Source organism: Gobio gobio (assembly GCF_949357685.1).
Source record: "Gobio gobio genome assembly, chromosome: 23".
In the NCBI taxonomy this organism is placed as follows: domain Eukaryota; kingdom Metazoa; phylum Chordata; class Actinopteri; order Cypriniformes; family Gobionidae; genus Gobio; species Gobio gobio.
The window spans coordinates 38,072,293-38,085,506 of NC_137119.1; the positions used below are offsets into that span (position 1 = coordinate 38,072,293).

Below are 13,214 nucleotides of genomic sequence, written 5' to 3' on the forward strand. Positions count from 1 at the left end.
TTTAGCACCCCCCCATACACACACACACACACACACACACACACACACACACACACTAGAAAGTTACAAACACTTATTGTATCCAGTGACTGCCTATTAACTAAAGTTAAATGACTTCATAAACTAAACTTAAAGTGATTAAACTTAAATGATAAAATATGAACTAGTGCTGATTCTTTGGGTTGTGTTTACATCACTGTTGTGTGTAAAGTTTAAATAACACTGTACCTATCAAGTAATTACCATTATGTGAGATTTGTTTTGTAGCTCTTATCATGATACAGAATAACAAACTGTTGTATGCAGAAGTGCACATTTTTGAAAAAAAGGTAAATGTCAAATATTTTTATTGTCTCAATATTTTTCTTCAAAACTATTACCAATCTGTGATATTACAATACTATTTTATTGTTAACATCGAAGACATAATACAAAGATTAATGGTAAAACTGTTAACATTGAAACTTAAAGATATAATTGATGGTAAACAAAGAAGACATTTTCTGATGGAGACATTTCAAACAGTGCCATATACAACAAAGGTTTAAAACACAAACACACCAAAACTCAAGCAGAAGGAAAGAAAATGAAAATTACATTTTTTTTTTTGGATTTGATATAAAATCCACCACATTCTGATGTGTTTACATTTTCACATAGACTGTTTTCCTTAGACATGTTTCAGGTGATCTATTTTCTAGTTTATAATAAAATGTAATAAAAGTGCTGTGCAGATAATGCAGAAACAATTCTAAAAATGTAAAAAGCAAGAAGTATTTTGGGGTGTTTTAATTTTTTTTTTCTTCTTTAAGTTTCAATGGAGACATATGACAAATGCATAAAAAGAATGCACAACATGAAGTTGAAATAAAGACATAAAGTCATACCTTTGGACAGGTAAAATAGCTCTTTGTTAATTTAAAGCTGCAGTCTGTAATGGTTAATAAACATTCTAATTATGTACTTTTTGTAAATCTTGAACACAGAAAAAGTTACGCACAGCAGCTTTAAATAGAAATAGAAGAAAAAACAACTCAGAGTAATGACCAGCAGCACAGTAGTTTAAAAATAGATGACCAAAGATTAGTAATAACAGACCAAACTAACACATCAGGATTACTTGGCAATGTGGAGCAAGCAGGGAAATGTAATTTACACAATATATTAGTTTGAAATTCTTCTACATTAAATACTTTTTTCCCCACATACTGTAGTTGTTTGTATTAAGACGTATACACTAACAGAAATCTGTCTCACATCAGTCACAAATCGACCATAAGTCACTTATTTTCTGAGATGGAGACCACAAAAAACTTGAATTGAAAAACTTGATTTTGACTCCAAATTAGATATTCATGAACAACACATGAACAAATCTTTAGGTCCACAGGGGAAATATGTGGACTTGGGTAAAGTGGACTTAGGACAAAAGAATAAGGCTTGTGGCTTGACTTCAACTCTGAATGTCTGCACAAAGTTTAACTTTATGCTAATGAACACTGATGTAACTACCAATAGCGATTTCACTGTTCTATATTTGTACTATTCTGTATTTCTGGGGAGATTTGTATCTATGAGCTTTAGCTGTTCCTCACATGAGGCTGTTCAATCTCAAACAGAGAAACTGAGGAGTTATTAACCCAAAACCCAGCATAGAGGGGCTCAGTGAATGTGCTTTTGAATGTGTGTAAGTGTGAGAGTGTGTGTTTGCCAGAGACACTGTAGAAGGACAGAGTGCCAGCCGGCCAGTCCAGATACACTCCTACTCTGTTTGAGGGGGGTGAAGGAGCGGGTATGTCAGCGTTTTTATTATTGTGCCAGGCAGCGAATCTGTCACCAGTGCAGATCAGACTCCAAGACTTTTCATTCCATCCAAACCTACAGTCACTACCTCCTTTCCTGTTCAATCCTTTATATGCCACTGCTATATAGCTCCAGCCACTCCATTCAACCTCCCAGTAATAGCGTCCAGACAGACTTTCTCGGCACAGAACCTGCTCATGGTACTGAAATCTCGCTGGATGATCAGGATACGGCTGCTCCTCTTTGACACCGGTCACCGTTCTGTTTTCGTTTGACAGAAGGAGACGTGTGTGTGCTGTGTTTGGGTCCAGTGTGAGATCGCAGGCATCTGAACACAAGATGACTATCATCATCTAATCTATCACACTGTACTGTATATAGACAGAAACATATCAAAGATAGATTAGAACTCTCTTAATTGTGTGAGACTTACATTTCCACAGTCCGGGTGTGATCCTAAAATGTTCTCCATGATCCAAACTAGAAAATGACACATTTTTAACTGTTAAAGTTTGATCACTTTGTGTTCCCAAGAAGAAAAAAAAGACATATTTTAAAGGCTTTTAATTGAATTTGCGATCATGTTAATGGATGTTAAATAACAGAACTGGAATAATCTGAATCAGCAGATTTTGTTGTTTAGTTTGATATATAACATTTACTCAAACGTTTAATAGATTTCTAATGTATTTCTACTAGACCCACAAAAATTGCACAAAATAGGTAAACAGAGTGACATTTATCACAACTGTGAGAGTAAAATGTTGCATCATTAGAGAAGTAAACAAGAATGTTTGTAGATTTACTGTAAAAAATCAAATCAAATCAAAAAGTGAGTAAACCCATTGCCTTAAAAGTAAATAAACCATGCAAATTGAAAAAAATGTAGTTGTGTGCACTTGACAATTCCTCATATTTTTTTCAATTATGCATGGTTTATTTACTTAATAATTTTAAAGGCAACAGGTTCTCACTTTTTTAAGTCAACTGATCGCTTTTTACAGTGTTCTACACGCCAGAAAATATAAGGATTCTAGAAGAACACTTCATAATTTTTTTATTTTTATTAAAACCATTTGATTTGGGGTCTCTATTTGTTGAACCCTGCTGCACACACATAAATGCATCTTACTTGAGTTTGCCCAGTCTGCAGTTTGGATCCTCCAGTAGATCAGAGAGACGCTTCACTGCAGTGGGCCCTGGGTGATTGTAGCTCAGATCCAGCTCTCTCAGATGTGAGGGGTTTGACCTCAGAGCTGAGGTCAGATAAAAACAGCCTTCCTCCGTCACCATACAGCCAGATAATCTATACAGAAAGAAATCAAATCTGAGTTCTTTTTCTGTGTTGAAATATTAGCTAATCAAGTAAAGATATTTTTTTACGACTTTTGTACGTATTTTTAGTACTGTGTTGGGCTGCCATTGGATGTCAATTGTAAAATCAATCTTAAACAATACATTTATTAACCTAATACGTTGTAGTAATAATAATAATAATAACTAAATACTATACATACTGAATGGTGAATACTTTAGAAACATCTGGTACAGTACAACAAGTAACAACATTTTGATCACAAGTATTATAAATACTTCATTATCTCCAGTTGACAGTTTGGACTCTTCAGTCCATCAGAAAGCAGCCTCACTCCTGAATCCTGCAGGTCATTGTTACTAAGGTCCAGTACTCTCATAGGGCAGTTTGATAACTGTAGAGCTGACGATACACTTTCACAACATTGATCATTGAGATTACAGTCAGCAAACCTGAAAAACAGAGAAACAGTAGGTTTAACAGCACCATAATAACAGTTTAGTGATGGTCAATTAAAGGGGTCCTATAATGCCCATTTTTACAAGATGTCTCTGATGTTTTAGCTACATTTTTCATAGCATGTTAAAATTGTCACTTTTTGAAGGTAAGCAAAAACGTGCCGTGTTTGTGGCTCGTGTTAGCAGCTCCGATTACCTCACGCAGACGCACTGAAAAGGTCAGAAACTGTTCAGCCTTTTATGTTCAAACTGGATTCGGACAATGATGGAGAGACTCAAGAAGAAGTGACAACTTTTAGAATGAAACAGGGCGTTTCTGAATGGTTAGTTGATGAATTTATGTAGCTGATGTGGAGTTACTATTTTCAAGTCATTGATTAGGAAGTTCTGTCATGATCTATAAATCTATAAATCGCTCATGTGGGAACTGTTGTAAGATGCCTACATTACCAGAGAATATCTGCTGCATGAAGATAGAACAGGTATAGTTTAGTTTAATTACGGTTATGACTTATGTTGTCACCTTGTTTTTATGACATACTATTGCATTTGTGTTATTGAAATAAATGTGAAAAGACGGATGGACAGCTTGAGCAGACTCCCAAATGTGCTCGACTACAAGAACTCTTCCTCTTCTCAAGTGATGTCACTAACCCGTGAATAATGCTGACTTCACGTGCTCTCTGAATTATCTTAATACGAGTTTCTGAACTGAATACTCAAGACTGGGAGAGACCAAATGTAAAAGTTATGAATCTGTCATTGAGAAAATAGTGAAGAGGGAGCATCAACCTAACTCAGAAAATCTACAGAAGTGCAACTGGAAACCCTCAGGATTAATTGGCCTCATTTTACCTTGGTCCAAAACGGCACGTTGTAATACATTTCAGAAAAGACTAAATTATTTCTGCAGAAAGTCATTGTTTTAGGTTTACGTGGATATAACACTTACAGAGCTTTTTTGCAGTTGTACACAGCAGTCAATAGTCTCCTTCTGCCTTCCTCTAATGTGTTGTATTTCTTGAGGTCCAACTCATCCAGCACCTCTTCTGACATCTGGAGCATGTAGGCGATTGCGGAGCAGTGAGCAGGAGAGAGTTGATCCTCTGAGTGTTTCTCTGACTTTAGAAACTCTTGAATCTCACTGGAAAGAGTCTGATCATTCACTTCCAGCAGACAGAGGAACAGATTTATTGATCTGTCAGCTGAGAGACCATGTCCATCTTTGATTTTGCCTTTGATGTAAATACTGGTTTCCCTGATTGTGTCTGAGCTTCTTTGTGTGTGTGTCAGTAGACTCTGTAAGAGTATCTGATTGGATTCCAGTAAGATTCCCAACAGGAAACGTAGGAAAAGATCCAGATGTCCATTCTTACTCTTCACAGATTCATCAACAGCACCCTTCAGCAAATTATGCAGTGAATCAAAAGTCTTTACTGCCTCTGCCGTGCTATTTACATAGCAGTAACACCAATAGAAAGCAGCAAGAAACTCTTGAAAGCTCAGATGTATGAAGCTGTAGACTTTCCTCTGATGAATCACAGATTCCTCCATAAAGATCTCAGTGAAAATCCCAGAATACACTGAGGCATCAGTTACGTCTATGCCGCACTCAATCAGGTCCTCCTCATAGAACATCACATTGCATTTCATCAGCTGTTTGAAAGCCAGTTCAGCAAGTTTCACAATCACGTCTCTGTTGGACTGCACGAGTTTCTCTGGATCTCTTTCTTCATACTTTTGATTCTTCATGTTGACCTGAATCAGCAGGAAGTGGATGTACATTTCACTCAGAGTTTGAGGGATTTCTGTGCTCAGATCTTCTTTCTGAAGTACAGTGGCTGAGATCCAGCAGAAGACGGGTATGTGGCACATGATGTGGAGGCTTCTTGCTCTTCTGATGTGTGAGATGATTCTGCTGGCTTGATGCTCATCACTGATTCTCTTCCTGAAATATTCCTCCTTCTGAGCCTCATTGAATCCCTGAATTTCTGTCACACGGTTGATGTATTTTGATGGGATCTGATTGGCTGCTGCTGGTCTGGAGGTGATCCAGATGAGAGCAGAGGGAAGCAGCACTCCTCTGATGAGATTTGACATCAACACACCCACTGATGAAGACTCATTCACATCAGAAATGGTCGCATTTTCTGAAAAAAATGTAATTCTGTTTTCATCCAGACCATCAAAGATGAACACAACTTTACATTCCTCATAAATCTTTGAGTCCAGATCTTGAAGTTCAGGATGAAAGTCCAGCAGAAGTCTGTGAAGACTGTACTGGTGATTTTTAATCAAGTTCAGCTCTCGAAATGGAAGCACAATCATGAAATCTACATCTTGATTGGCTTTTCCCTCGGCCCAGTTCAGAATGAAGTTCTGCACAGATACTGTTTTTCCAATTCCAGCAACGCCTTTGGTAAGAACAGCCTTTATTTTTTCTTTTCTCTCCTCATTTCCTGGTAAAGATTTAAATATGTCATTGCAGATTATTGGAGTGTCTTGGTGTTTTCTGTAACTTTTCTCCATCTGTAAGACCTCATGTTCTTCATTCTCCCAGTCACTCTCTCCCTCTATAATGTAGAGCTGTGTGTAGATCAAGTTCAGGAGGGTTTTATTGTCTTCTAGTTTGATTCCCTCAAATAAGCACTCGTACTTATTCTTCATGCTGGTTTTGTGTTTGTCCTTGGCTCTCTGTAGAATATCATTCACTGGTTGATGTGAATCTCGCTGCAGGTGTGCGGTCTCTTCCAGCAGTGTGTGTGTCTGCAGTGCTGGTTCTTTGTCTTGCTGGTTTGGTGTCATGGTACTGGACCCTCCCACTTCCTCTTTGTGAGGGTGTACAACAGGCTGTGTTCTAGATCTTTTTATGCACTGGGGGCAGTCAAAGTTTTCTGATTCACTGGGCTTGTCCCAATAGCGGCTAATACACTGTCTGCAGAAATTGTGCCCACAGGTGATAGACACTGGATTATTCAGAACCTGCTCACATACTCCACATTTGGCCTGATCCTGTACCAAATCATCCTGGTTTGCACTGCACAGATGGGATATAGAATGTTTGAATCACATTGTGATAAAAAGATAAGAATTTGCTCATAATCTATGTAGCCTATACCGATTTATCAGCAATATTGTTTACAAGTTTGTAATGGCAGTTATTAATTATTAATGCAATTAATAAATGTCTTTAAAACTAACATGTCTCTCACCTGGGGTCAGAGTTATCTGCACTACTGAAGTTATTAGATTCAAACATAGAGTTGTTACTTTTCAAAGACACACAGCTGGGTTCCGGAGATGGTGTTCTGTGAACCAGAACAGTTTGCCTTTCCTTTCTATCCTCGTATAGATTCATTTTAGGGGCAGAGCCTCTGCCTTCTCCTGCCATATGCTGGGTTATAGACTGCAAATAAAAAGATAAAAAACAGCATCATTTACAGTTCAGTCATGACAACTCTCTGAGTAGATTATTTCAACCAGCATTTATTGGAATGGGGCATGGAATATATGCTTGATTTTAGCTAATGAGATCTGCTATGCTGCTGAGCAAATGCAAGAATTTGTTCAGCTTAATCAAAATAACAATCAAGGACAGGCTGCTGCAAGAAAATGGTAGAACCCCAGTACACTGTAAAAAAGTTGGTGCCTTAATTTTTTGAAGCACAGTCAACTTGAATGTTTAAGTCATTTCAACTTAAATTACATTAAACTGACTTAAAAAAAATGTGTTGAATCTTTGTTGAAAAAAAAAAGTTGAAATTTGCTTAACTTATTTTTATATGGACAGACCCTTGCTCCCTCGATTTTGACCGAGTCTACTTCATATGTACACTTCAGGCAGCTTCATATACCACAATGCAACACAATGTGACGTCACCGCTTATCGCGTTTAATTTACTCCACCACAAACAACTTTATATTTTAATTATTAATTCATTTAAACAACCCAGAGACGCCTAGAATGCTGCATTAAACAATTTCGCAAGGGGAAAAAAATAGATAATAAATCAAGTGATCAAGGGCTTAGGATGTTCCATTTCAGTCCATTGCAAAGGTTCTGCTAGTAGTGGGCACTCATGCAATGTAAGCAATGACGCACATCTGAGAGAATGAGACGGAGGGAAGTTAGCAAGTGAAGGGCATAATAAAAACGAACTGGAAGGCAGCAATGGTTACTTGGATTAGAAAGTATACTTCTGATTGGCTGATGCCACAGTCCAATCAGTGCTCGGTTAGAGTTTCATGCCTGAACTATGTATTAATGTCATTAGGAAAATAGTCCTATTGTCATGAAACATGTATAAATTACAGTTTTGATATAGGCTAAAAAGAAAAGGGACTTGGGCTAACTGTTGCAGTGGTTTTGTGAAATAGGCCTAGTATATAGGCTAATGAGATGTATCATAACAGTAATTAGTAGGCCTACAAGAAAAAATTATGAAGACAAAAAATATTTTTATTTCATGGAATATTACAAATTACTCTTCTCTTTTTCTATCATATTTTGTCATATGTCCCAATCAATTCAAACTTAATTCAGCTATGCAGACTAAGGGGCATGTTTCTCTTCAGGGTTTTTCAGCCTTTAAAGAGCCAGGGTTCATCCAGATTCTCAGCCAACCAACCAAAAAAGTAAATCTAGATTTCAGCTGTAACACTTCAGAGTAACTTTCCTTAGTAAAATGAACAAGCATTACTTCATAATATAAGACTTAAAAGATCACTACTTAATGTTCCTTTAAATAGACAGTTAGAAATACATCATGCTCATCGTCAGCGCCCTCTGCTGTGAGATTGTGTCACTGCGCTAATTTTACCTGAGGCGCCATAGCCATCGTTTCCTGGTTTACAAGTAAACAAACAGCATGACAAATGAATTTCTTTGAAGAAGACACGTTTGATTGGTGACAAAATGTACAAGTAAAACTATGTCAAGAACAAAATACTAAAAGTCTTTAAAATACATTTAGCAGCACGCAGAAGGATCCGGTTGCAAATACTGCATGTAAACAAGACAGGTAGCCTCACAGTTAGGCCTACATTTATGATGCAGTGATACACATTGATATTTATAGTTAAAATTCAACATTGTGCAACAGAAAACACAACTTTTAACTTACTGTGCACAGTATCCAGATTGATGCTTGTTAATCTTGCATTTTTTTCAAGTTCTGGTCTTTACAGTGATAAACTCCATTTTACTTTCTGTTAATCTACTTTCAGTTTGTCAAATAGTGGCACCTCCTCAGCAGTGTTGCCAGATTGGGTCTCCCAAAAGCACACCAAAACCCGCCCACTCCAAAAAAAAACAAAAAAACAAAAAAACAAAAAACGCCCAAAACTATAACTGCCAAAATAATGTGATATAATTTATTATGATTATTATAAAAATGATTTTAATTTTATCTCCTTAAAACATAATGTTGATGGGGGAAAAAAATTCCCAGGAAAACGTATCAAAACAGGGAAAATACATGAAAGATAATTAGCAAATGATTAAAATGTCCAGGTGGAAACTGTCAAAAGAGCAATCCTTCAGAAAAACAAGTGCATCATTTTCAATGTCAACAGTAAGTAGGCTTATAAGCCAATTTAAGTGCAAAAAATGCCCAATATAAGAGATCGGAAAAAGCAACAGGCATTTCACACATGTTAATGCTCACACCACTGCCAAAATGTGTCATTCATTGATACTGTACAATAATCTGCCAACAACAAAAAATAATGCGCTTACCTTAGTGTGCTTTGCTTTGACAAAACTACAGTAGGCCTATGTCTTTCGTGAAGTACATAGAACACGCACTTGAGCACAGTCAAAACTTTTTTACAGTCTATGGTCAAAACTGATTAATTGTTGATTCAAACCTCTTTCAGCAGCTGTTGGGGTTGCTAAACTCTTCGCTGGCCTGTGTGTGTCATGATGACTGATTTTATGGAGTAGGCTATGTACACTTGAGTTTATTAAAGCATTCAACTATACAATTTAGATTTTTTAAAACTGCCGAACTGACCCCAAACCAGCCCAGATTTTGTCCACCCGCCCAAACCCATTTTTACCCACACAACCATATTCAAAACCGCCCAATCTGGCAACACTGCTCCTGAGGGGGGACAGTTCAGAATCAAAATATGCATGAGAAACAAAGTGGAACCGACAGTGCAACAAAGGCTTGATGTTTGATATTCTTCCCCGAAAAAGCTTAAATGATCATTAACGGTTTATATGTATTATGTATGTAGAAGAGAAAATATATTCAAAATAATTACGTACATTAATAGTAAGCAAGAAACAAGAATAACGTGCCAAAAGAAATGTATTTTCATAGATTTCCATTTATTTCAACCCATTATTTTGAAAGTATAACAATAGCTATATATATATAATATATATATATATATATTTCTTTTGTTTCTGTCAGTAGCAGTGAATACAGGTAAAGAGAAGATATGCGTTTTTGAAATAGCGGAGGATGACACTTACAACAAAAAGGATTTGATATAATTGTAAATGTGCAAAATGTATTCACAGCAATTGTTTTTTGGATTACACAATGTCCTCACTTGATAGCTATAACTGAAACAACAGCCTTTTTAGACAAAAAATAAAATAAAATAAATAAATGCTCTGCTGTGAATAATTTTATCCGTTTGTTTACATGTCATGGATGAAGTTTCAGAGAGAGTGCTGTTGAAGGTGAAAGTTAGAAAAAAAAATGGCTGAAATTTAGAAATTATATTTGTTAATGAAACCTAACATTCTTAGTCTAACACAGTGAAGAAGAAAAAAAGTCTGAAAAGGATAGTTTATGAGCCTCAGTAAGATTTAATGGGGTTTTTTTAGCTGTTAAAGTTTAAAAAAGATGAAAAAGCTTGTATGCAATTGTGTCTCATTATGGTTTTCAAACTGAGAAATAATTTATTTTGACAAAGTCATTGATGACACCAGCTTGTGGCATCGGTGAAGCCAACTTCACTTTCATAGTCAGTAAAATTGAATAACCCATAATCATATAGGTCTGTATATGATGTTAAATCCTCTACAGTTGAATCAGAGCTCGCCATACCTGTAAAACATGGCAGAGAAGCAGAAACAGTTCATCGGGTGTGGAAGAAGGTCAACCATATAAAGTTTACTGTGGCATATCCGGTACATTCATTTCTAATGCCTCTGAATGATCAAGGATCTGGTTGAAAATACTGCATGTAAACAAGACATGTAGGCCTGCGATTATGATACAGTGATACACCTGAATATTTATAGTTCATAAATCCAAAATTGTGTAACAGATAACTTTTAACTTACCATGCAAAATATCCCGATTGAAGTTTTTTAATCTTGCTTTTTCCACTTCGGCCCTTTACAGTGATAAACAGCGTTTTACTTTCTGTTAATCTACTTTGGTTTGTCAGAAACAGGGCTGGACTGGTAATCTGGCATACCGGGCATTTTCCCGGTGGGCCGACGCACTTTGGGGCCGATACAAGGTTATTTATTTATTAAATTTTTTGCCACGGACTGGCCCATCATGCAGGGACAGCGGCCCATTGGTTTGTCTTCTGAATTGAATTGGCCAAAGCGAGAGAGACCTTCCCTCCTCCATAGACTGTGTCCATTAGGCGCTGTTTAAAAAATTGGGCGCATGAAACTGCAAAAGGCGAATATCCGCGCGACAGCGCTGCCGCCGACGAACGTGCGCTGCATTTCTGCTGCTCTATGAAGTGATGAACCGGCTCTTTGACTCCGAATGTTGTTTTATACAATCGTGTGATATGGGAACATTAAAGGTTCTGTGGTGAATCAGCTGAAAACAGCCGCGACCATGTAAATACATCACGAGGTAAATTGGAAAACAGCAATACACACAACTACAAACTTGTCACTCTAGCACAACCAAATTCAATAGTTTATTATTATTTATTTATTTATTTTCGAAACCATATAGCCTACCTATGGTAATGAGGAGCATGATTTTACCTGTGACTACCATACCCATACAGTTAAATGAAACTGACCTACAGTTAAACTCAGTTAAAATTTCATTACACTCAAAAAAAAAAAAGGTTCTATATGGCACCAAAAATGGTTCTTGGCTCGTAATCATATGGGAACCTTTTTTAGTGCTATATAGCACCAATTTTGGTGCTTCAGCGGTTCTATATAGCACCTCTGAAGAACCGCTGAAGAAACTGAAGCACCAAAATTGTTGCTATATGGCACTAAAAAAGGTTCCCCTATGATTTTTGACTGAGTATTGACTACCATAGTAGGGAAAAAAAATACTATGGTAGTCAATAGTTGCTCTATCTGCTTTGTTACAAACATTCTTCAAAATATCTTCTTTTATGTTTCACGGAAGAGAGAAAGTCATACAGGTTTGGAACGACATGAGAGTGAGTAAATGATGACAGATTTTAAAAGCAGTAAATTCACTTTAATGTATCCTAGCTCAAAATCAGTGGTTTACTGTCAAGTGCATTTCTGTGTGACAAAAGTGCAATATTACGTTTATCTGCATTTGCAGTAAATTCGATAATATCCATCATTAGTTGTCCCTGTCCTAGATTTATTTATTTACTCCAATTTAAGGCCCTAACCCCAGTTAAAACATTCAAGAGGAACTCATGGGCCGGATGGCTGCCAGGGCTGAATTTTAGCCCCAGTCCAGCCCTGGTCAGAAAGTAGCACTTCCTCCTATTTTAAGGGAAGCTCAATCAAAATTTGAATGAAAAAATAAACTGGAACAGGCAGTGCAAAAAATTTGACTCTGAGATTAGTTTTTTTCCTTATTCAGCCTCAAAAAAGTTGAAATGATCATAATGGCATAATAGTTTATAGGCTACATGTAGAAGAGAACAAGTTTTTCTTTAGTGTCTTTTGTATCTTTTCAGCCTTGATAATGTAGCGCAAAAATGATATTTTTAGGGGCCAAGCACCGAAGGTGCGAAGGCACCTATTGAAACCGTTCCCGTTCCTATTATTATTATTATTCATCTTCTTCTTCTTCTTCTTCTTCTTCTTCTTCCGCCACGAAGTCTATGGCAGCCCATAGAACCGTATGGTAAAAAGTTGTGAAATTTGGCACACTAATAGAGGACAGTCTGAAATGTCACCGTAGCAAATTTGGAGTCTCAAACTCAATTCCTCTAGCGCCACCATCAGTCCAAAATTTGACTCATGTTTATGCTAATAACTTTTGAACCATAAGGGCTAGAAACAAAATTCCTTTTTCCTCTGATTCCTTGGCTCAAGACGATTCCATTGCACCCTATGACGTCATTTTCCGTCATAAAAATTTTCCCGCCATTTTGAATTTTCCGAAAAACCTACTTTTACAAACTCGTCCTAGATGGTTCATCCAATTTGCACGAAAATTGAACCAGATCATCTTCAGACCATGCTGACAAAAAATCTTGCAAATCAAGTTGATTCGTCAAATCATTTGCGATAAACGCGCAAACAAATTTTACGTAGCGGTTGCAAAAACACTCTTAAGGCAATATCTCCGCAACGCTTTATCGTATTCAAACCAAACTTGGTACATGTCATTACAAGCATGACTTGAGGCAACATACAGCGTTTCGGCGCAGCGCCACCTACTGGTCCGGAGATACGAAAAATGGCAATTTTTGCTTAT

General features: G+C 36.9%; 1 protein-coding gene across 2 annotated transcripts; it reads right to left on the reverse strand.

Annotated features, from left to right (window-relative positions):
• Positions 1-320: 320 nt before the first annotated feature.
• On the reverse strand, positions 321-8,818 carry LOC307119759 (protein NLRC3-like). Of its 2 annotated transcripts, none has more exons than XM_079806271.1 (7): positions 8,700-8,818; positions 6,789-6,982; positions 4,529-6,613; positions 3,397-3,570; positions 2,936-3,109; positions 2,237-2,283; positions 321-2,131 (listed from the first exon to the last, which is right to left on the reverse strand). In XM_079806271.1, exons 2-7 carry the CDS (start codon positions 6,965-6,967, stop codon positions 1,581-1,583), a joined length of 3,210 nt encoding a protein of 1,069 aa, XP_079662397.1. In that variant the 5' UTR covers positions 6,968-6,982; positions 8,700-8,818; the 3' UTR covers positions 321-1,580. The 2 variants fall into 2 exon arrangements, with proteins under 2 accessions (XP_079662397.1, XP_079662398.1); XM_079806272.1 differs by having other exon boundaries at positions 6,847-6,982; positions 8,700-8,815.
• Positions 8,819-13,214: the final 4,396 nt, after the last annotated feature.